Genomic DNA, 25,208 nt, shown 5'->3' with positions numbered 1-25,208 from the left:
CACAAACAGACACATACAGCTTCTGTACAGTTTTTATGAGTTGTGTTTTTTCTCTCAGGTCTTCGTGGCATGAAGATTATCTCACCAACCCTGAGCCAAACTCCAAGGTAACACAACAACAACAACAACGACAACACAACAACACAACAACACAACGACAACAACACAACAACACAACACAACAACAACACAACAACCACAACAAACACAACAACAACAACAACTAACAGCCAGCTGACTCTGACTACAGCGTGACTCCATCCCACACCTACAGACTTTAAAAGAGAGGTTAAGTAAGGTGCATTCATTGAGTTAGCAAGTTAGCAACAAATCCCAGCGCAAAGTACAGCCTTGCAAAAGTTAGCTCGCACACCAGTCATAATATTGTCAGTTTACTATCATATCGGTATGTCTGTGAATGTAGCATCGGGGTTGAAAGTTCATTCATACAGTTGATTGAATCGTGGTCAAATTTAGTTTTGGCTCTTCTGGTAAAGCTTGTCAAAGGCCAATCATTAGGCCTACTACGCCCCCCTCTGGTTCCAAGCCCTCGACTTCATCTGTACCTTCTTAGAAAAGGCACGTACAAGTAGCTGCTACCCCAGGATTGTGTACCCTTTCACTTGAAAAAGGTACTTAATAGCACCCCAAGTTATGTACCGTCATTTGAAATGTACTTTTTAGTACCCCACAGGAGGTACTTATCTGTACCCTATAGGATGTGTACCCTTTGACTTGAATAAGGTACTTATCTGTACCCTACAGGAAGTTTACACTTTGACTTGAATTAAGTACTTATCTGAATCCCACAGGAAGTGTACACTTTGACTTGAATAAGGTACTTATCTGAATCCCACAGGATGTTTACCCTTTGACTTGAATTAGGTACTGACCTGTACCCTACAGGAAGTGTACACTTTGACTTGAATTAGGTACTTATCTGTACCCTATAGGAAGTGTACCCTTTGACTTGAATAAGGTACTTATTTATCAGTACCCTACAGGATGTTTACCCTTTGACTTGAACACAGGTACTTATCTGAATCCCACAGGATGTTTACTCTTTGACTTGAATTAGGTACTTATCTGTACCCCACAGGAAGTGTACACTTTGAGTTGAATAAGGTACTGATCTGTACCCTATAGGAAGTATACCCTTTACCTTGAATTAGGTACTTATCTGTACCCTACAGGAAGTGTACCCTTTGACTTGAATATGGTACTTATCTGTACCCTATAGGAAGTATACCATTTGACTTGAATTAGGTACTTATCTGTACCCCACAGGAAATATACCCTTTGACATGAATAAGTTACTTATCTGTACCCTACAGGATGTGTACCTTTTGACTTGAATAAGTTACTTATCTGTACCCTCTAGGAAGTGTACCCTTTGACTTGAATAAGGTACTTATCTGTACCCTACAGGATGTTTACCCTTTGACTTGAATAAGTTACTCATCTGTACCCTCTAGGAAGTGTAGCCTTTGACTTGAATAAGGTACTTATCTGTACCCTCTAGGAAGTGTAGCCTTTGACTTGAATAAGTTACTTATCTGTACCCTACAGGATGTGTACCTTTTTTTGACTTGAATAAGTTACTTATCTGTACCCTCTAGGAAGTGTACCCTTTGACTTGAATAAGGTACTTATCTGTACCCTACAGGATGTTTACCCTTGACTTGAATAAGTTACTTATCTGTACCCTCTAGGAAGTGTAGCCTTTGACTTGAATAAGGTACTTATCTGTACCCTCTAGGAAGTGTAGCCTTTGACTTGAATAAGGTACTTATCTGTACCCTCTAGGAAGTGTAGCCTTTGACTTGAATAAGGTACTTATCTGTACCCTATAGGAAGTGTACCCTTTGACTTGAATATGGTACTTATCTGTACCCTATAGGAAGTGTACCCTTTGACTTGAATTAGGTACTTATCTGTACCCCACAGGAAATATACCCTTTGACATGAATAAGTTACTTATCTGTACCCTACAGGATGTGTACACTTTGACTTGAATTAGGTACTTATCTGTACCCTATAGGAAGTGTACCCTTTGACTTGAATAAGGTACTTATTTATCTGTACCCTACAGGATGTTTACCCTTTGACTTGAATAAGGTACTTATCTGTACCCTACAGGATGTTTACCCTTTGACTTGAACACAGGTACTTATCTGAATCCCACAGGATGTTTACCCTTTGACTTGAATTAGGTACTTATCTGTACCCCACAGGAAGTGTACACTTTGAGTTGAATAAGGTACTGATCTGTACCCTATAGGAAGTATACCCTTTACCTTGAATTAGGTACTTATCTGTACCCTACAGGAAGTGTACCCTTTGACTTGAATATGGTACTTATCTGTACCCTATAGGAAGTATACCATTTGACTTGAATTAGGTACTTATCTGTACCCCACAGGAAATATACCCTTTGACATGAATAAGTTACTTATCTGTACCCTACAGGATGTGTACCTTTTGACTTGAATAAGTTACTTATCTGTACCCTCTAGGAAGTGTACCCTTTGACTTGAATAAGGTACTTATCTGTACCCTACAGGATGTTTACCCTTTGACTTGAATAAGTTACTTATCTGTACCCTCTAGGAAGTGTAGCCTTTGACTTGAATAAGGTACTTATCTGTGCCCTCTAGGAAGTGTAGCCTTTGACTTGAATAAGTTACTTATCTGTACCCTACAGGATGTGTACCTTTTGACTTGAATAAGTTACTTATCTGTACCCTCTAGGAAGTGTGCCCTTTGACTTGAATAAGGTACTTATCTGTACCCTACAGGATGTTTACCCTTTGACTTGAATAAGTTACTTATCTGTACCCTCTAGGAAGTGTAGCCTTTGACTTGAATAAGGTACTTATCTGTACCCTCTAGGAAGTGTAGCCTTTGACTTGAATAAGGTACTTATCTGTACCCTCTAGGAAGTGTAGCCTTTGACTTGAATAAGGTACTTATCTGTACCCTATACGAAGTGTACCCTTTGACTTGAATATGGTACTTATCTGTACCCTATAGAAGTGTACCCTTTGACTTGAATTAGGTACTTATCTGTACCCCACAGGAAATATACCCTTTGACATGAATAAGTTACTTATCTGTACCCTACAGGATGTGTACCTTTGACTTGAATAAGTTACTTATCTGTACCCTCTAGGAAGTGTACCCTTTGACTTGAATAAGGTACTTATCTGTACCCTACAGGATGTTTACCCTTTGACTTGAATAAGTTACTTATCTGTACCCTCTAGGAAGTGTACCCTTTGACTTGAATAAGGTACTTATTTATCTGTACCCTACAGGATGTTTACCCTTTGACTTGAATAATGTACTTATCCGTACCCTATAGGAAGTGTACCCTTTGACTTGAATAAGGTACTTATTTATCTGTACCCTACAGGATGTTTACCCTTTGACTTGAATAAGGTACTTATCTGAATCCCACAGGATGTTTACCCTTTGACTTGAATTAGGTACTTATCTGTACCCCACAGGAAGTGTACACTTTGAGTTGAATAAGGTACTGATCTGTACCCTATAGGAAGTGTAGCCTTTGACTTGAATAAGGTACTTATCTGTACCCTCTAGGAAGTGTAGCCTTTGACTTGAATAAGGTACTTATCTGTACCCTATACGAAGTGTACCCTTTGACTTGAATATGGTACTTATCTGTACCCTATAGGAAGTGTACCCTTTGACTTGAATTAGGTACTTATCTGTACCCCACAGGAAATATACCCTTTGACATGAATAAGTTACTTATCTGTACCCTACAGGATGTGTACCTTTTGACTTGAATAAGTTACTTATCTGTACCCTCTAGGAAGTGTACCCTTTGACTTGAATAAGGTACTTATCTGTACCCTACAGGATGTTTACCCTTTGACTTGAATAAGTTACTTATCTGTACCCTCTAGGAAGTGTACCCTTTGACTTGAATAAGGTACTTATTTATCTGTACCCTACAGGATGTTTACCCTTTGACTTGAATAATGTACTTATCCGTGCCCTATAGGAAGTGTACCCTTTGACTTGAATAAGGTACTTATTTATCTGTACCCTACAGGATGTTTACCCTTTGACTTGAATAAGGTACTTATCTGTACCCTACAGGATGTTTACCCTTTGACTTGAATAATGTACTTATCCGTACCCTATAGGAAGTGTACCCTTTGACTTGAATAAGGTACTTATTTATCTGTACCCTACAGGATGTTTACCCTTTGACTTGAATAAGGTACTTATCTGAATCCCACAGGATGTTTACCCTTTGACTTGAATTAGGTACTTATCTGTACCCCACAGGAAGTGTACACTTTGAGTTGAATAAGGTACTGATCTGTACCCTATAGGAAGTATACCCTTTACCTTGAATTAGGTACTTATCTGTACCCTATAGGAAGTGTACCCTTTGACTTGAATATGGTACTTATCTGTACCCTATAGGAAGTATACCATTTGACTTGAATTAGGTACTTATCTGTACCCCACAGGAAATATACCCTTTGACATGAATAAGTTACTTATCTGTACCCTACAGGATGTGTACCTTTTGACTTGAATAAGTTACTTATCTGTACCCTCTAGGAAGTGTACCCTTTGACTTGAATAAGGTACTTATTTATCTGTACCCTACAGGATGTTTACCCTTTGACTTGAATAAGTTACTTATCTGTACCCTCTAGGAAGTGTAGCCTTTGACTTGAATAAGGTACTTATCTGTACCCTATAGGAAGTGTACCCTTTGACTTGAATTAGGTACTTATCTGTACCCCACAGGAAATATACCCTTTGACATGAATAAGTTACTTATCTGTACCCTACAGGATGTGTACCTTTTGACTTGAATACGTTACTTATCTGTACCCTCTAGGAAGTGTACCCTTTGACTTGAATAAGGTACTTATCTGTACCCTACAGGATGTTTACCCTTTGACTTGAATAAGTTACTTATCTGTACCCTCTAGGAAGTGTACCCTTTGACTTGAATAAGGTACTTATCTGTACCCTATAGGAAGTGTACCCTTTGACTTGAATAAGGTACTTATTTATCTGTACCCTACAGGATGTTTACCCTTTGACTTGAATAATGTACTTATCCGTACCCTATAGGAAGTGTACCCTTTGACTTGAATAAGGTACTTATTTATCTGTACCCTACAGGATGTTTACCCTTTGACTTGAATAAGGTACTTATCTGTACCCTACAGGATGTTTACCCTTTGACTTGAATAAGTTACTTATCTGTACCCTCTAGGAAGTGTACCCTTTGACTTGAATAAGGTACTTATTTATCTGTACCCTACAGGATGTTTACCCTTTGACTTGAATAATGTACTTATCCGTGCCCTATAGGAAGTGTACCCTTTGACTTGAATAAGGTACTTATTTATCTGTACCCTACAGGATGTTTACCCTTTGACTTGAATAAGGTACTTATCTGTACCCTACAGGATGTTTACCCTTTGACTTGAATAATGTACTTATCCGCACCCCTATAGGAAGTGTACCCTTTGACTTGAATAAGGTACTTATTTATCTGTACCCTACAGGATGTTTACCCTTTGACTTGAATAAGGTACTTATCTGAATCCCACAGGATGTTTACCCTTTGACTTGAATTAGGTACTTATCTGTACCCCACAGGAAGTGTACACTTTGAGTTGAATAAGGTACTGATCTGTACCCTATAGGAAGTATACCCTTTACCTTGAATTAGGTACTTATCTGTACCCTATAGGAAGTGTACCTTTGACTTGAATATGGTACTTATCTGTACCCTATAGGAAGTATACCATTTGACTTGAATTAGGTACTTATCTGTACCCCACAGGAAATATACCCTTTGACATGAATAAGTTACTTATCTGTACCCTACAGGATGTGTACCTTTTGACTTGAATAAGTTACTTATCTGTACCCTCTAGGAAGTGTACCCTTTGACTTGAATAAGGTACTTATCTGTACCCTACAGGATGTTTACCCTTTGACTTGAATAAGTTACTTATCTGTACCCTCTAGGAAGTGTAGCCTTTGACTTGAATAAGGTACTTATCTGTACCCTCTAGGAAGTGTAGCCTTTGACTTGAATAAGTTACTTATCTGTACCCTACAGGATGTGTACCTTTTGACTTGAATAAGTTACTTATCTGTACCCTCTAGGAAGTGTACCCTTTGACTTGAATAAGGTACTTATCTGTACCCTACAGGATGTTTACCCTTTGACTTGAATAAGTTACTTATCTGTACCCTCTAGGAAGTGTAGCCTTTGACTTGAATAAGGTACTTATCTGTACCCTCTAGGAAGTGTAGCCTTTGACTTGAATAAGGTACTTATCTGTACCCTCTAGGAAGTGTAGCCTTTGACTTGAATAAGGTACTTATCTGTACCCTATACGAAGTGTACCCTTTGACTTGAATATGGTACTTATCTGTACCCTATAGGAAGTGTACCCTTTGACTTGAATTAGGTACTTATCTGTACCCCACAGGAAATATACCCTTTGACATGAATAAGTTACTTATCTGTACCCTACAGGATGTGTACCTTTTGACTTGAATAAGTTACTTATCTGTACCCTCTAGGAAGTGTACCCTTTGACTTGAATAAGGTACTTATCTGTACCCTACAGGATGTTTACCCTTTGACTTGAATAAGTTACTTATCTGTACCCTCTAGGAAGTGTACCCTTTGACTTGAATAAGGTACTTATTTATCTGTACCCTACAGGATGTTTACCCTTTGACTTGAATAATGTACTTATCCGTACCCTATAGGAAGTGTACCCTTTGACTTGAATAAGGTACTTATTTATCTGTACCCTACAGGATGTTTACCCTTTGACTTGAATAAGGTACTTATCTGAATCCCACAGGATGTTTACCCTTTGACTTGAATTAGGTACTTATCTGTACCCCACAGGAAGTGTACACTTTGAGTTGAATAAGGTACTGATCTGTACCCTATAGGAAGTGTAGCCTTTGACTTGAATAAGGTACTTATCTGTACCCTCTAGGAAGTGTAGCCTTTGACTTGAATAAGGTACTTATCTGTACCCTATACGAAGTGTACCCTTTGACTTGAATATGGTACTTATCTGTACCCTATAGGAAGTGTACCCTTTGACTTGAATTAGGTACTTATCTGTACCCCCACAGGAAATATACCCTTTGACATGAATAAGTTACTTATCTGTACCCTACAGGATGTGTACCTTTTGACTTGAATAAGTTACTTATCTGTACCCTCTAGGAAGTGTACCCTTTGACTTGAATAAGGTACTTATCTGTACCCTACAGGATGTTTACCCTTTGACTTGAATAAGTTACTTATCTGTACCCTCTAGGAAGTGTACCCTTTGACTTGAATAAGGTACTTATTTATCTGTACCCTACAGGATGTTTACCCTTTGACTTGAATAATGTACTTATCCGTACCCTATAGGAAGTGTACCCTTTGACTTGAATAAGGTACTTATTTATCTGTACCCTACAGGATGTTTACCCTTTGACTTGAATAAGGTACTTATCTGTACCCTACAGGATGTTTACCCTTTGACTTGAATAATGTACTTATCCGTTACCCTATAGGAAGTGTACCCTTTGACTTGAATAAGGTACTTATTTATCTGTACCCTACAGGATGTTTACCCTTTGACTTGAATAAGGTACTTATCTGAATCCCACAGGATGTTTACCCTTTGACTTGAATTAGGTACTTATCTGTACCCCACAGGAAGTGTACACTTTGAGTTGAATAAGGTACTGATCTGTACCCTATAGGAAGTATACCCTTTACCTTGAATTAGGTACTTATCTGTACCCTATAGGAAGTGTACCCTTTGACTTGAATATGGTACTTATCTGTACCCTATAGGAAGTATACCATTTGACTTGAATTAGGTACTTATCTGTACCCCACAGGAAATATACCCTTTGACATGAATAAGTTACTTATCTGTACCCTACAGGATGTGTACCTTTTGACTTGAATAAGTTACTTATCTGTACCCTCTAGGAAGTGTACCCTTTGACTTGAATAAGGTACTTATTTATCTGTACCCTACAGGATGTTTACCCTTTGACTTGAATAAGTTACTTATCTGTACCCTCTAGGAAGTGTAGCCTTTGACTTGAATAAGGTACTTATCTGTACCCTATAGGAAGTGTACCCTTTGACTTGAATTAGGTACTTATCTGTACCCCACAGGAAATATACCCTTTGACATGAATAAGTTACTTATCTGTACCCTACAGGATGTGTACCTTTTGACTTGAATACGTTACTTATCTGTACCCTCTAGGAAGTGTACCCTTTGACTTGAATAAGGTACTTATCTGTACCCTACAGGATGTTTACCCTTTGACTTGAATAAGTTACTTATCTGTACCCTCTAGGAAGTGTACCCTTTGACTTGAATAAGGTACTTATCTGTACCCTATAGGAAGTGTACCCTTTGACTTGAATAAGGTACTTATTTATCTGTACCCTACAGGATGTTTACCCTTTGACTTGAATAATGTACTTATCCGTACCCTATAGGAAGTGTACCCTTTGACTTGAATAAGGTACTTATTTATCTGTACCCTACAGGATGTTTACCCTTTGACTTGAATAAGGTACTTATCTGTACCCTACAGGATGTTTACCCTTTGACTTGAATAAGTTACTTATCTGTACCCTCTAGGAAGTGTACCCTTTGACTTGAATAAGGTACTTATTTATCTGTACCCTACAGGATGTTTACCCTTTGACTTGAATAATGTACTTATCCGTACCCTATAGGAAGTGTACCCTTTGACTTGAATAAGGTACTTATTTATCTGTACCCTACAGGATGTTTACCCTTTGACTTGAATAAGGTACTTATCTGTACCCTACAGGATGTTTACCCTTTGACTTGAATAATGTACTTATCCGTACCCTATAGGAAGTGTACCCTTTGACTTGAATAAGGTACTTATTTATCTGTACCCTACAGGATGTTTACCCTTTGACTTGAATAAGGTACTTATCTGAATCCCACAGGATGTTTACCCTTTGACTTGAATTAGGTACTTATCTGTACCCCACAGGAAGTGTACACTTTGAGTTGAATAAGGTACTGATCTGTACCCTATAGGAAGTATACCCTTTACCTTGAATTAGGTACTTATCTGTACCCTATAGGAAGTGTACCCTTTGACTTGAATATGGTACTTATCTGTACCCTATAGGAAGTATACCATTTGACTTGAATTAGGTACTTATCTGTACCCCACAGGAAATATACCCTTTGACATGAATAAGTTACTTATCTGTACCCTACAGGATGTGTACCTTTTGACTTGAATAAGTTACTTATCTGTACCCTCTAGGAAGTGTACCCTTTGACTTGAATAAGGTACTTATCTGTACCCTACAGGATGTTTACCCTTTGACTTGAATAAGTTACTTATCTGTACCCTCTAGGAAGTGTAGCCTTTGACTTGAATAAGGTACTTATCTGTACCCTATAGGAAGTGTACCCTTTGACTTGAATTAGGTACTTATCTGTACCCCACAGGAAATATACCCTTTGACATGAATAAGTTACTTATCTGTACCCTACAGGATGTGTACCTTTTGACTTGAATACGTTACTTATCTGTACCCTCTAGGAAGTGTACCCTTTGACTTGAATAAGGTACTTATCTGTACCCTACAGGATGTTTACCCTTTGACTTGAATAAGTTACTTATCTGTACCCTCTAGGAAGTGTACCCTTTGACTTGAATAAGGTACTTATCTGTACCCTATAGGAAGTGTACCCTTTGACTTGAATAAGGTACTTATTTATCTGTACCCTACAGGATGTTTACCCTTTGACTTGAATAATGTACTTATCCGTACCCTATAGGAAGTGTACCCTTTGACTTGAATAAGGTACTTATTTATCTGTACCCTACAGGATGTTTACCCTTTGACTTGAATAAGGTACTTATCTGTACCCTACAGGATGTGTACCCTTTGACTTGAATTAGGTACTTATCTGTACCCTATAGGATGTGTACCCTTTGACTTGAATAAGGTACTTATCTGTACCCTACAGGATGTGCACCCAAAAGGTACTTCTTAGTACCCCATGGGAACTCATTAGGACCTTTAATGGTACATTTGTGAATGTTGTACCTTAAATAACTAGATCGTACCTTCACTATTTATTTATGAGAATGTACCTTTTCAAAGGGAACCTATATGTACCTTTCAGCATGCATAAGTCATTGTGTACCCTTTTCTTTGGAGAGGTACTCATTTGTACTCAGCTGGAGACATGTTTGTACCTTTGATGGTACATTTGTGTACCTTAAAGAAATTAATTGTACCCTCACTGTACCTTAATTTCTGAGCATGTGGTCATAAGACATGAGGGGGAGCTGAGACAACCTTCTCAACTTTCACGTTTGGAAAAACAAGTCCTAATATTTCCCAAAAAGTTGGAATATATGCAGTGATAAAAGATATATATATATATATATATATATATATATATATAAAATAAACTAAATCTGCCTGCCTAAATAAACTAGTTTTGCTGATTTAAAATATCTCTACAATTCAGATGTACAGCCAGCTGGCTACAGGAAGTGGTTGTTGTCACGGCGATTCGGTCTCTAACAGCTGGCAGGACAGCTGTGATGTCAGAGGAAGTGGAAGTAGCTTTAATCTCTCTCTCTCTTTGAAACAGATTAATCTGATCTAATCTCTCTCTTTGTCCTCGTTTCTCACCATCAACTCACTGACCGCTTCATCTGTCTGTCTCTCTCTCTGTCTGTCTCTCTGCCTGTCTGTGTGTCTCTCTGTCTGTCTGTCTCTTGGTCTGTCTATCTCTCTATCTGTCTGTCTGCCTGTCTGTCCCTCTGCCTGTCTGTCTGCCAGTGTTTTGCAGTGCGGTCTCTGGGATGGCTGGAGGTTGAGGAGGAGGACCTGTCTCCAGGTCGCAGCAGTCTTGCTGTCAGTAACGTCATCCAGCAGCTGTCTCAATGCACCAGCCCCGAGCAGAGAGACAGGCAGGGAGCCTGGGGGGAGGTGAGACATCTAGTCAACCTGTCTGTCTGCCATAAAGCAGCATACTGTCTAACTTCCAGCAGGGGGCGACTCCACCGGCTCCAAACAAGTCTGAGTCTACTTCTCAACTTTCAACAAAAAAACAGTCACACAAACCAATGGGTGATCACTGCCTGTCTGTCTGTCTGTCTGTCTGTCTGTCTCTAACCTGTTTTCCCCCTGTCTTCCCCCTATCTGTCTGCCTGCCTGCCTGTCTGTTTGTCTGTCTGTCTGTCTGTCTGTCTGTCTGTCTGTCTAACCTGTCTTCCCCCTGTCCGTCTGTCTGCCTGTCTGCCTGCCTGTCTTTCTGCCTGTCTTTCTCTCTGTCTGTCTCTCTGCCTGCTTGCCTGCCTGTCTGTCTGTCTGTCTGTCTTTCTGCCTGCTTCTCTGTCTGTCTGCATGTCTGTCTGTCTCTCTGCCTGTCTCTCTGCCTGTCTGTCTGTCTGCCTGTCTGCCTGCCTGCTTGCCTGCCTGCCTGTCTGCCTGTCTGTCTGTCTGTCTGTCTGTCTGTCTCTCTAATCTGTTTTCCCCCTGTCTTCCCCCTATCTGTCTGCCTGCCTGCCTGCCTGTTTGTCTGTCTGCCTGTCTGTCTGTCTGTCTGTCTGTCTGTTTGTCGGTCTGTCTGTCTGCCTGCCTGTCTGTCTGTCTGTCTGTCTGTCTGTTTGCCTGTCTATCTCTCTGTCTGTCTCTCTGCCTGCTTGCCTGCCTGTCTGTCTGTCTGTCTTTGTGCCTGCTTGTCTGTCTGCCTGTCTGCCTGTCTGTCTGTCTGTCTGCCTGCCTGCCTGTCTGCCTGCCTGCCTGTCTGTCTGTCTGCCTGTCTGCCTGCCTGCCTGCCTGCCTGTCTGTCTGTCTGTCTGTCTGTCTGCCTGCCTGTCTGTCTGCCTGTCTGTCTGCCTGCCTGTCTGCCTGTCTGTCTGTCTGCCTGCCTGCCTGTCTGTCTGCAGGGTCGAGAGATGAAAATGGTTCTGAAGAAAGACACCCTGACGCTATTGGACCCTTTAGACCACACCCCTCTGCACTCTCAGCCAATCATCAACATCCGAGTCTGGGGGGTGGGCTGCAACAACGGCAGGTCAGCCAATCACACGCTCTACACAGGTAGAGGAGTCTTTGTGCTAAGCTAGGCTAACAGCATGCAGTCACAGCTTGATGTTTACCTGTCTAACTGTCTAACCCTGTCTGTCTCTCTCTGCCCCCCCCCCTCACCTGGCAGGGACAGGTGAGCCTCTCCACCACACGCTAGATGCTAGATCACACCCGACACACGCTAGATGCTAGATCACACCCGACACACGCTAGATGCTAGATCACACCCGACACACGCTAGATGCTAGATCACACCCGACACACGCTAGATGCTAGATCACACCCGACACACGCTAGATGCTAGATCACTCCCAACACACGCTAGATGCTAGATCACACCCGACACACGCTAGATGCTAGATCACACCCGACACACGCTAGATGCTAGATCACACCCGACACACGCTAGATGCTAGATCACACCCGACACACGCTAGATGCTAGATCACACTTTTGACTTTTCTGACAATTGGTCTCTATTCCCGACGTGTTTTTTCCATGTTTTTGCTGCTTTTATTTAAGTTGTTGTCCTTTCTTTGAGTTTTTTGTTGCTTTTTTAATGTCTTGTCACATTTTGAAAAGTTTTTAACACTTCTACTGGTCGACATATGTAACGGGAGATCTAACATCTACCTCACTCTGTATGACATGTTACGGTTATTATTATTACTGATCAATGGCCCAGCTGCTACATGACACTGTGTGTGTGTGTGTTCAGGGACTTTGCCTTCGTGGCCGGTGATAAGGACAGCTGTGTGCTGAAGTGTCACGTGTTTCGCTGCAACGCTCCGGCCAAAGCCATCGCCACAGCGCTGCACGAGATGTGCTCCAAGGTCAGTCGCTACGTTGTTAACGTCCCATGGTTCACGTTCGCGGTCTATCAGTAATACGTAGACAATCTCAGGGTTGGATGGAGCCAGCATTTCCTCAAAGGACAACAAAATCCTCCAGGCTGTGTCTCCAACTGCCTACCTCCATCCGTTCACTGCTAACGGTCCCTGACCACTACTAATGGTCCCTGATTACAGCTAAAGGTCCCTGACCACAGCTATTATTTATTTATTTTTTATTTATTAGTTTATTTGACAGGGACAGTGTACATTAATTAACATTGCTGCAAATGCACCAGAATTAGCCAAAAGGCTATTTTTCATCCGTTGTCCCTGGACAGATCTTAAAATTGTCTACCTAAAAAAAAACAATAAGAAGAAGATTACAGTGAACAATACAAATATAAAAGAGCAGTAAAACAGATTTAAATATTCAAATCCTGTTGATGAATACAGTGTACAGAATAAGTTTGCTGTAAGACAGACATTAGGTTAAAAAAGAAAAAAATATATATACACACATACATACACACATCCGTACATATATATATATATATACATATACATATACATACATACACACACATACACACATACCCATACTCATACATACAGTATATAAAAACATATTAAACTACACATTGACACAAGTGAGACACAAGTGGCAGCACGGTTGGATTGAGGGAAGATAATACATATTCTTATTAATGCTGACATGTCTGATGTGTTATGAACCAGTTTTTAGATGTTTTTGAAGAGAGTGTAAGTGGTGAGTTCTCTGATGTTCTGAGGGACAGAGTTCCACTCCTGTGCTGCTGTGACTGAAAAGGCACTCTGACTAAATGCACTTTTCCGCAGAGGAACAACACAGTCTCCTCGGGCCGACCCTCGTGTTACTCTCTGTGTGGTGTTCCTGATATTTACAAACTGACTGAGTGGAGGAGATGACAGGCCATGGATGATTTTGTATAACAGACAGAGGTTTGAATACTTGATGACATTTTCCCAACTTAAAAGCTTATGCTTTTGTAAAATAGCACAATGGTGATATCTTGAAGTTTTTTATCCAGAATTTTGATTGTCCGTTTGTAAAGTGACTCTAAAGGTTTTAGTGTTGTTTTATTTGCCTGTGACCAGGTTGTAAGACAGTAAGTAATGTGAGACAGAACCATACTGTGCATGAACATTTTAGCTGCCGGAAGTGACAAGTGTGATCTTATGAACCGGAAATTTGCGATATTAAATTTGACTCGATTGCAGACCTTTTTTATCTGTGATTTAAAAGTTAGTTTTGAGTCTATTAAGATGCCTAGGTATTTGAATTCTGACACAACTTGGATTTTTTCCCCTGTCACATAAATATCTGCCTGATTATTTGCAATGTTTGATTTATAAAAGTACATTGAAACTGTTTTATTTACATTAAGTTTTAAGCAGGATTGAGTTAGCCATTCAGAGACATGTGCCATAGTCTTTCAGCAACTTGTTTTGAGTTTTTACCATGGGTATAGATGACTGTATCGTCTGCATACATCTGAATATAGGCGTCTGAACAAACTGAAGGAAGGTCATTTATATACAGTGAAAATAGAAGAGGCCCCAAAATAGAACCTTGAGGTACCCCTGTGGACATGGCGAGGGGCGGTGAGTGGTAATCACTGACCCTGACTGACTGTGAGCGATTCGATAGATATGATTCTATCCATTTTATTGCATCTGAGGAGAAGTTAAATTTGCTTAGTTTGGTTAATAATATTTGATGATTTACAGTGTCAAAGGCTTTTTTAGATCAAGAAACACAGCTCCAACCACGCCACCTTTATCCAATAAATGTTTGATATTTTCTATGAAAAAACAATTAGCAGTTTCCGTGGAGTGTTGAGTTCTGAAACCAAATTGCATTGAATGAAGGGAAAATGTAGTGATATTCAAGTGTGTGATTATTTGTTGGGAAATTAGTTTCTCTGCAACTTTTGACACTGTAGGTGTAATGCTGATTGGTCTGTAATTGTCCACTGACAATGGATCTCCATTTTTGAAAATTGAACAACAGCAGCAGACTTCCACACACTTGGAAATACTGCCTCAATAATGGAGAGATTAACAATTTTGGTTATTGGTGATAATAACGTGGAACTGAGTTCTTTTAGCATGCACATATCTATGCCAAATATGTCTCTAGTTCTGGAAGGTTTTAGTGCTCTTATTGTCTGTAAGACTTCATATTCTGTGACTGTGCCTAGGCTGAATATTGGCTCCGAATTATTTATCGGACAAACAACTAGATTGTTTGATGGGAAGCTTTGGGCAATAGTGGATACAGATTCAATAAAGAAAGTATTGAAGGCATCTGCAACTTCTTTGGTGTTGTTAAGTAATCTGCCCATTTATCTTAATTTCTAGAAGTTGTTTCATTTTTGTGTCCTGTCCTACAAGTTTTTTAGTTGGTTCCAGATTGTTTTAGAATCCCCTTTTGCATTTTCTATTATAGTCAAGAAAAAATCTGCTTTGGCCTTGCGTATAGCTTTAACAGTTTTATTCCTCAATGTTGTAAACATATTTTTAGCAATAGCTGACTTAGTTTTAATTGCATTTTTTAACGCAAGATCCCTCTCTTTCATTAGTTTGAGTATGTCAGAGTTCATCCAGGGTAGTATGTTTTTTGTTGTTTTTGTTTAACTTTACAGCTGAAATCTTTAATTGTTCTCTCAATTGTCGCTAAAAAGTTTCACAGTCCATTTCACAATTTGTTCCCAACAATATGTGATCCCAATCAATCCGCTGGACAGCACTTTTAAATCCTTCCTGGTGTTTTTGGGGGATTCCAACAAACTCACGCCCTCTGACAGAACAATCAAATCTCTTTTTTGAGAGCTTTCTGGCCACAAGGATCAAATTGTGATCAGAAAGACCAGCTAACATATTGTATGATTTAATTATTCTCTCAGGTCGGTTGGTAAATGCTAAATCAATCTGGCTGCTGCTTGATGTGGTGATTCTTGTGGGCCCTTTGATCATTTGGACTAGATCAAATTTGTCAGTTATTTGTTTAAGTTTTTTTCTACATGATGTGTCCTCCCAGTTTATGTTGATATCCCCCAAAATAATGGTCTCTTTGTTTAAGTTACATTCTTTCAGTAAGTTGTCAAACTTTCCATAAAAGGTGGCATCTGAGGAGGGGGGGCGATAGATCACAATGATTGTGAAAGACATTTGTGGTGATAACGTGATATTTAAGCCCAAGCATTCCAGTTCATGATCATTCAGCCATTGAATTTCCTGACACTGAATGTTGTTTTTTATGTATATCATGACACCACCACCCTTTGCACCTTCTAATGGCCCCTGACCACAGCTAATGGTCGCTGACCACTGCTAATGGTGTCTGACCACTGCTAATGGTCTCTGACCACAGCTAATGGTCTCTGACCACTGCTAATGGTCTCTGACCACTGCTAATGGTCTCTAACCACAGCTAATGGTCTCTGACCACTGCTAATGGTCTCTAACCACTGCTAATGGTCTCTGACCACTGCTAATGGTCTCTGACCACAGCTAATGGTCTCTGACCACTGCTAATGGTCTCTGACCACTGCTAATGGTCACTGACCACAGCTAATGACCACAGCTAATGGTCTCTGACCACTGCTAATGGTCACTGACCACAGCTAATGGTCTCTGACCACTTCCTGCTGCATGGCTTTCTATATCATGCTAGAATGGCTTGAAACAAGGTAACCGAGTTACAGAGTCCATGGTAGAAGCCTGACCAGCCAGCCCCACATCCAGATGTTGGGTCTGGGAACTCGCCATTGGTCAGGGCTCAATCCGAGGGGCGGGATAAACGGTTGTCTTTCAAATTCCCTCTGCACCAATAGGATAGCACTACAACCAATCAGAGCAACACTAGCTGGTAGATTAAACTTTAAACTCCCAACACAGCTTCGTTTTTTTAAAGAATGACTTGAGTGACGTTCTTTGTTCTTTTCTCAAAGAAAAGCTGAACTCCAAGTCTTCCAGAAGACCTCTGTTCACCAGCAGCAGCAGCAGCCATAAGCCCCGCCCACCGACTCTATACACGATGTGATTGGCCTGACTAGAGTTTGGTTTTTCCAGCTCACAAGCCAACCGAGAGTTGCTAGATGACCCTGGCTGCAAATTATATTTGCTACCGATAGGGTGGTCTAGATTTCTAGGCTAGTATGGCAAAGCACCTTTAACAGATTCATTAAATGCATCGGACTTCTGCATGAGATGCTGTTAGCTCTCTTAACTTAGCATGTTATTATGCTAACATTAGCTCCCTGGCTGCATGGTTAGCTCTCTTAACTTAGCGTGTTAGTATGCCAACAGGTTAGCTCTGCAGGTGAACAGGATGTTTTTGGTTCCTCTGCAGATGATGATGTCAGAGAAGACGCTGATGCGGCCGTCTCGCTCCCTGACAATGGACAGCATCTCACCTGAAGACCTGCCCAGACAAGGTGAGCTGTCACTCTGACATCACCTGCAGCTGTTGCTCTCTGATTGGCTCACTGTGTTGCTGTTGTTGTTTCAGTGGAGTTTCTGGAGGCCGTGCGGCAGCAGGTGCAGAAGTTTGAGGTCCAGTACGTCGGGAACCTGCCGGTATCCAGAGCCATGGGTAGGACAGAATCACACCGACATTCAGCATCCCTACAGAGTAAGGTTCTTTTAGTTTAACTTGAAACAGCCCTGAAATTCACCCCACCAACCCACTGATTATTTACATGGAGTCTGGTGGAAATTTGCTGGCTCTATACACGCTGAAAGTCCTGATTATTGACATGGAGCCTGGTGGCGATATGCTGGCTCTATACACGCTAAAAGTCCTGATTATTTACATGGAGTCTGGTGGAGATATGCTGGCTCTATACACGCTAAAAGTCCTGATTATTGACATGGAGTCTGGTGGAGATATGCTGGCTCTATACACGCTAAAAGTCCTGATTATTTACATGGAGTCTGGTGGAGATATGCTGGCTCTATACACGCTAAAAGTCCTGATTATTGACATGGAGTCTGGTGGAGATATGCTGGCTCTATACACGCTAAAAGTCCTGATTATTGACATGGAGTCTGGTGGAGATATGCTGGCTCTATACACGCTAAAAGTCCTGATTATTTACATGGAGTCTGGTGGAAATATGCTGGCTCTATACACGCTAAAAGTCCTGATTATTTACATGGAGTCTGGTGGAGATATGTTGGCTCTATACACGCTAAAAGTCCTGATTATTTACATGGAGTCTGGTGGAGATATGCTGGCTCTATACACGCTAAAAGTCCTGATTATTTACATGGAGTCTGGTGGAGATATGCTGGCTCTATACACGCTAAAAGTCCTGATTATTTACATGGAGTCTGGTGGAGATATGCTGGCTCTATAATCGCTAAAAGTCCTGATTATTTACATGGAGTCTGGTGGAGATATGCTGGCTCTATACACGCTAAAAGTCCTGATTATTTACATGGAGTCTGGTGGAGATATGCTGGCTCTATACACGCTAAAAGTCCTGATTATTTACATGGAGTCTGGTGGAGATATGCTGGCTCTATACACGCTAAAAGTCCTGATTATTTACATGGAGTCTGGTGGAGATATGCTGGCTCTATACACGCTAAAAGTCCTGATTATTTACATGGAGTCTGGTGAAGATATGCTGGCTCTTTACACCCTAAAAGTCTTGATTATTTACATGGAGTCTGGTGGAAATATGCTGGCTCTATACATGCTAAAAGACCTGATTATTTACATGGAGTCTGGTGGAGTTTGGTGATGGTGATTTCGGGGCTGTTTCATGTTAAACTAAAAGGATCTTACTCTTTAACTAAAAGGTCTATCTCTGTAGGGATCCATCCCATAATGTTGTCAGACACTTAGAATAATAATCTGAGTCTGTCAGCAGCAACAACAGAACTTTTAGTGACTCTAACTGCTGCTGAACATTAGTCCTGTAGGGTTACATTACAGCTCGGTTCTGGTTTAATACTGGACCAGTTTCACAGATGTCTCTGTGTAAATGTGTCTATGTGTCTCTGTGTCTCTGTGTCCTGTGTCTATGTGTCTCTGTGTCTATGTGTCTCTGTGTCCTGTGTCCTGTGTCTCTGTGTCCTGTGTCTCTGTGTCTCTGTATCCTGTGTCTCTGTGTCCTGTGTCTATGTGTCTCTGTGTCTCTGTGTCCTGTGTCCTGTGTCCTGTGTCTCTGTATCCTGTGTCTCTGTGTCCTGTGCTGCAGGGATGGAGGTGTTGAACCGGGCGATAGAGAGCATCATGAACTCCACCGACAGAGACGAGTGGGAGCCTACGGTGATCCACGTCACCGACAACATCCTGTCTCTTTGGAGAGGCCAGGTACACACAGACACACACACACACACACACACACACACACAGTGATAGCTAGTGTCTCCCCTGCTGTGTCTGTCAGCTGACTCTGTTCCCTGTCTCCCATTGGCTGCTGGCAGGAGGGGGAGGAGCCTCTGTGGGAGTGCCAGGTGCGTTTCCTGACCTTCCTGGGCGTGGGCCACGACAGCCACACCTTCGCCGTGATCCTGGACGCCGGCACGCAGCGGTTTGAGTGCCACGTGTTCTGGTGTGAGCCCGACGCAGGGAACCTATCGGAGGCCGTGCAGGCCGCATGCATGGTGACCTCACAGCTTTGTGTCTGTGTGTGTGTCTGTGTGTGTAATAACAAATTGAATTTATATAGCGCTTTTCATGGACTCAACGTTGCTTTACATGGGAGGTATATCACAAAAACAGAACAATACAAAACAAACAAAACACAACAAGATTCAGACACAGATGAAAAGGGAGGGGGTCGTGGGGCTAGGGATAGGCAGAGGTGAAGAGATGGGTCTTGAGGCGGGACTGGAAGATGGTGAGGGACTCAGAGGTGCGGATCTCTTGGGGGAGGGAGTTCCAGAGCCTGGGAGATAAGGCAGGCGAATTCTGGACCAGTTGGAGTCGGTTAATTTTGGTAGAGCTGATGCCAAGGAGAAGTGAGTTGCAATAGTCCAGTCGAGAGGAGATGAAGGCGTGAATGAGTCTTTCAGCAGCGGGGGGTGTGAGAGAGGGTCGGATTTTGGCGATGTTGCGGAGGTGAAAGAAGGAGGTTTTAATGACTTGATGGATCTGAGGCTCAAGGGAGAGGGTGGAGTCAAAGATAACGACAAGGTTGCGGGCCTGGGGAGATGGGGAGACAATGGTGCCGTCGATGGTGAGGGTGGGGTTATTGGTTTTACTGAGTGTGGATTTGGAGCCGATGAATTCTGTTTTGTTGCTATTGAGTTTGAGGAAGTTGTGTTGCATCGAGGTTTTAATAGCTGACAGATAGGAGTTGGTGTGGGAGAGGGGAGGATTGTGGGGGGATTTGGTGCTGAGGTAGATCTGGCTGTCATCGGCGTAACACTGGAAGTCGAAGTTGAAGTGGCGGAGTATCTGACCAAGGGGGAGGATGTAGATGATGAAGAGGAGGGGGCCGAGTACGGAGCCTTGGGGACCTCTGGCTGTGGCAGAGGTGTGGTTGTGGAGAGAGATGAAGTGTGATCTGTTGGAAAGGTAGGAATGGAGCCAGCTGAGTACAGTACCTTCGATACCGAGGTCTTTTAGTCTGGTGAGCAGGATGTTATGGATCACGGTATTGAGTCTGGTGAGCAGGATGTTATGGATCACGGTATCAAAGGCTGCACTCAGGTCGAGGAGGACGAGGATGTTGAGGGAACCGGCGTCAGCAGAGGTGAGGAGGTCGTTGAGGACTTTGAGGAGAGCGGTTTCTGTGCTGTGGAGGGGGCGAAAACCAGATTGGAGAGGTTCGAATAGGTTATTGGCATGAAGATGGGTTTGTAGTTGTGAGGCAACTATACGTTCCAGGGTTTTAGACAGAAAGGGGAGGTTGGATATTGGGCGGTAGTTGTTGAGAGAGGAGGGATCCAGACCAGGTTTTTTGAGGATTGGGGTGACAGCAGCAGTTTTGAAGGCAGAGGGGACAGTTCCAAGGGACAGTGAGGAGTTGAAGAGGTTAGTGAGGTAGGGGCATAGTACGGGGAGGCAGGACTTCAGGAGCGGAGTAGGGAGGGGGTCAAGGGAACAGGTAGTGGGTTTGGAGGAGCTGATGAGTTTGGAGATTTCAGGTGGAGTGACTTGGTCAAACTGGGAGAGGAGGCAGTGAGGAGAAGGGGTCATGAGGTCAGGAGAGATGGGGAGAGGAGGGTCCATAATGGGTGCTGGAGTAGATCCTGGGAGGTCCGATACAGGGGATAGAGATTTGTAAATGTTGTTGATTTTGTCAGTGAAAAAGTGGAGGAATGAGTTGCAGAGATCAGGAGTAGAGGTAGGGAGGCTGTTGGTCCGAGGCTTGATGAGGTTGTTAATTGTGGAGAAGAGGGTTCTGGGGTTCTGGCAGGGGTCGGTGAGGATGGTGGAAAGGTAGGCAGATTTGTCTTTGTAGGCAGTGAGGTGGAGTTTGTAGGCTTCATGATGGACTGTGAGGGATGATTTCTTTGTCAGCCGTTCAAGTTGGCGGCATGTTTGTTTTATTTTCCGGAGTGCAGGTGTGTACCAGGGTGAAAAGGTGTTGAAAGTGACAGTTTTTGTTTTGAGGGGGGCCAGGGTGTTGAGGGAGGTAGACAAGGTGGAGTTGAGGTGGTTTCTGAGGTCATCAGGTGAGGTGAGGGTTGAGTCCAGGTGGAGAGCAGGTCAGAGAGATGGTGGGGATAGATTGATTTGAGGTTGCGGAAAGTGATTTCTCTGAGGAGGCGGGGGCGTGGGGTCGGAGAAGGGATGGTGAAACGTATCAGTTTGTGGTCAGAGAGGGGAAAGAGGCATGGATGGAGGTCGAGCACCGGTTGGTTAGTGGAGCAGACCAGGTCGAGGATGTGTCCTTTTTCATGGGTGGGGAATGTGACATGTTGGGTGAGAGAGAAGTTGTCCAGTACGATGGTGAATTCTGATGACAGCTTGCAGGTGACGGAGTCTATGTTTAAGTCACGGAGTAGCAGCAGACGTGGAGAGAGAGAGATGAGGTTAGTGTGAGGAGTTCAGTAAAATCAGAGAGGAAGAAGGGATTTGGTTTAGGTGGCCGGTAAATGAGGATGTAAATGATGTCATGGAGGAAGGAGCTTTGAAGGCGAGATATTCAAAAGATGATACTGAGGGGAGGGTGAGTTCTGTGATCCGGAAGTTCTGATTGAAGATGACGGCGAGGCCACCTCCACGGCGGGAGGGGTGGGGTTTGCCGATGTAATTGTACCCAGGGGGGGATGCTTGGTTGAGGGAGAAGAAGTTGTTGGGTTGTTGCCAGGTTTCGGTGAGCAGAAGGAAGTCCAGAGTGTTGTCTAGGATTAGTTCATGGAGGGCGGGGGCTTTATTGGTGAGCGATCAGGTGTTGAGGAGGGCAAAGTTGGCATGGTGAGAGGGTGGTGGGATGGGGGCAGGCTGGAGAGATCTGAGGTTGTCCCGGTTAGCAGTGCGTGTGGTCGGTGGGGTGTGGGGGTATTGCAGTTGAGGGGGGACAAAAGCACTAGTAGTCCAGTCCGGGTTTTCTGTGCAGCCTGGCGGTGCGTTCAGCCCTATGTGATCCAGTGGGTGAAGCATTCTGATGACGTGGGACAGGTGCGACAGAGCGTGCAGGTGACCAGATGGATGGAATGGATTGTCCGTGGTGGAAGAAATCAAACTTGCGGCGAGAGCTTCTGTGGATGTAACAGGATCGATGTAGAAGTCCGAGCTGTCTGATGACTGGGATGCAGGATGGAATGGAGTAGTTGACGAGTTGGACCAGTTGCAGAGTTGAATATTTGATCATGATGCCGAGCGGAGGGACTGAGAGCTCCGTGATAGCGGTTAGCCGTGGGCTAGGAGCACAGAGGTGGGCGAATGATGTGAGAGAATGATCCACGGCATGACAGGAGGAGAGGAAGGTCCAGTATCGGTCACGGCTCACGTCTGGTGGAGGAGGTAAGCAATCGGGTTAGCCGCTGTAGCGGCTAGGATTAGCCGCCAAGCGTTTGGTGAACGGGGGCAGCCAGCTAGCGGCTAACCGAAGAGGCGAGAGTCCGGTCGAGGAGCCCAGGCGGGTTGGGGAACCAGCTGAGAGAGGGTCCAGAGGTACAGAGGCTGTCCAGAGGTAGGGTCATAGCGAAAGCAAACAAACAGGAAAAACACAAGAAATAGCAGAATAGCAGAAGGAGAAACGGCGAACAAAACGGCGCCAGCGTCAGCTCACGTCTGATGGGAAAGCGAAAAATCTATCGGCTGAATCACTGCTGTCGTTTATAAATGGAAGGAAGCAAAGTTAGCATTTATATCTGCAAGGATACCGCAGGTCACTACTTTAACTGTCTGCTGCACTGACAACAGCAGTGTGTGTGTGTGTGTGTGTGTGTGTGTGTGTGTGTGTGTGTGTGTGTGTGTGTGTGTGTGTGTGTGTGTGTGTGTGTGTGTGTGTGTGTGTGTGTGTGTGTGTGTGTGTGTATGTGTGTGTGTGTGTGTGTGTGTGTGTGTCTGTGTGTGTGTCTGTGTATGTCTGTGTGTGTGTGTGTGTGTGTGTGTGTGTGTGTGTGTGTGTGTCTGTGTGTGTGTCTGTGTGTGTGTGTGTGTGTGTATGTGTCTGTGTGTGTGTGTGTGTGTGTGTGTGTGTCTATGTATGTCTGTGTGTGTGTGTGTGTGTGTGTGTGTGTGTGTGTGTGTGTGTGTGTGTGTGTGTGTGTGTATATGTGTGTGTGTGTGTGTGTGTGTGTGTGTGTGTCTGTGTGTGTGTGTGTGTGTGTGTGTGTGTGTGTGTGTGTGTGTGTGTGTGTGTGTGTGTGTGTGTGTGTGTGTGTGTGTATGTCTGTGTGTGTGTGTATATATGTGTCTGTGTATGTCTGTGTGTGTGTGTGTGTGTGTCTGTGTGTGTGTGTGTGTGTGTGTGTGTGTGTGTGTGTGTGTGTGTGTGTGTGTGTGTGTGTGTGTGTGTGTGTGTGTGTGTGTGTGTGTGTGTGTGTGTGTGTGTGTGTGTGTGTGTGTGTGTGTGTGTGTGTGTGTGTGTGTGTGTACTAACTACTTCCTGTGTGCAGGTGCAGTACCAGAAGTGTCTGGTGGCTCAGACTCCGCCCCCGAGGACCAAGTCGTGGCGTGCGGCCTCGTCGAAGGTCAAACGGGCCAACTCCATGGACGCCTTCCCTCCTCTCTCCTCCCATCTCCAGGGCAACGGCAGCAGCAGCAGCGGCATCGCCACGGCCACAGCCCCCAGGGTAACCAAGGGCAACGGCAGGAAGGGGATGCTGGCGTTCTTCGAAACCTTCCGAAAACAGGCCGCCACCTCCCAATGACGGGGGGCGGGGCCTACGGAGACACGTGTCATCAGACCTCCCCCTCCCCCCCCCATATGCACGCCAGCAGGCTTCAGTTTCACCGTCCAATCACTGCAGAGAAAAGGAAACAGGCTCCTCCCCCTTTGTGACTCTTTTTTTTGGGGATGTTTTTGGTGCTTTTTCTCTGGCTGGTTTTTGACGTTTTATTTTGAGGGGTTTGTGGCTTTTTCGGGAATTTTATAGTTTTCTTTCAGCGTTTTTTTAATCGCTTTTTTGACGAGGTGAGGAGCCAGAGACATGAGGGGAGGAGCCAGAGACACGAGGGAGGAGCTAGAGACATGAGGGGAGGAGCCAGAGACACGAGGGAGGAGCTAGAGACATGAGGGGAGGAGCCAGATACATGAGGGGAGGAGCCAGAGACACAAGGGAGGAGCCAGAGACACGAAGGAGGAGCTAGATACATGAGGGGAGGAGCCAGAGACATGAGGGGAGGAGACAGAGACACGAGGGAGGAGCCAGTGCCACGAGGGAGGAGCTAGAAACGTGAGGGGAGGAGCCAGAGACATGAGGGGAGGAGCTATAGACATGATGGAGGAGCCAGAGACACGAGGGAGGAGCCAAAGACATGAGGGAGGAGCCAAAGACATGAGGGAGGAGCTAGAGACACGAGGGGAGGAGCTAGAGACATGAGGGAGGAGCCAGAGACACGAAGGAGGAGCTAGAGACACGAGGGAGGAGCTAGAGACATGAGGGAGGAGCTAGAGACATGAGGGAGGAGCCAGAGACACGAGGGAGGAGCCAGAGACATGAGGGAGGAGCTAGAGACATGAGGGAGGAGCTAGAGACATGAGGGGAGGAGCTAGAGACACGAGGGAGGAGCCAGAGACAAATACGTTAGT

The 25,208-nt window shown here is 43.6% G+C and overlaps 1 protein-coding gene across 1 annotated transcript in view; it reads left to right on the top strand.

Moving 5' to 3' along the window:
- The window catches only part of apbb3 (amyloid beta (A4) precursor protein-binding, family B, member 3), a 24,878-nt gene extending 551 nt beyond the window's left edge, over positions 1-24,327 (top strand). Inside the window, exons 2-11 of the mRNA XM_028594626.1 lie at positions 59-107; positions 10,913-11,062; positions 12,025-12,152; positions 12,294-12,299; positions 12,885-12,999; positions 17,393-17,477; positions 17,552-17,635; positions 19,251-19,366; positions 19,483-19,659; positions 24,073-24,327. Coding sequence (XP_028450427.1) covers positions 59-107; positions 10,913-11,062; positions 12,025-12,152; positions 12,294-12,299; positions 12,885-12,999; positions 17,393-17,477; positions 17,552-17,635; positions 19,251-19,366; positions 19,483-19,659; positions 24,073-24,327 — 1,165 coding nt within the window. The remainder of the gene's footprint in view (positions 1-58; positions 108-10,912; positions 11,063-12,024; positions 12,153-12,293; positions 12,300-12,884; positions 13,000-17,392; positions 17,478-17,551; positions 17,636-19,250; positions 19,367-19,482; positions 19,660-24,072) is intronic.
- The last annotated feature ends 881 nt before the right edge of the window (positions 24,328-25,208 follow it).

The sequence above is a fragment of the Perca flavescens genome, chromosome 13 (genome assembly GCF_004354835.1).
Source record: "Perca flavescens isolate YP-PL-M2 chromosome 13, PFLA_1.0, whole genome shotgun sequence".
NCBI classification, from domain to species: domain Eukaryota; kingdom Metazoa; phylum Chordata; class Actinopteri; order Perciformes; family Percidae; genus Perca; species Perca flavescens.
This window is presented reverse-complemented; position numbering and strand designations above follow the sequence as displayed.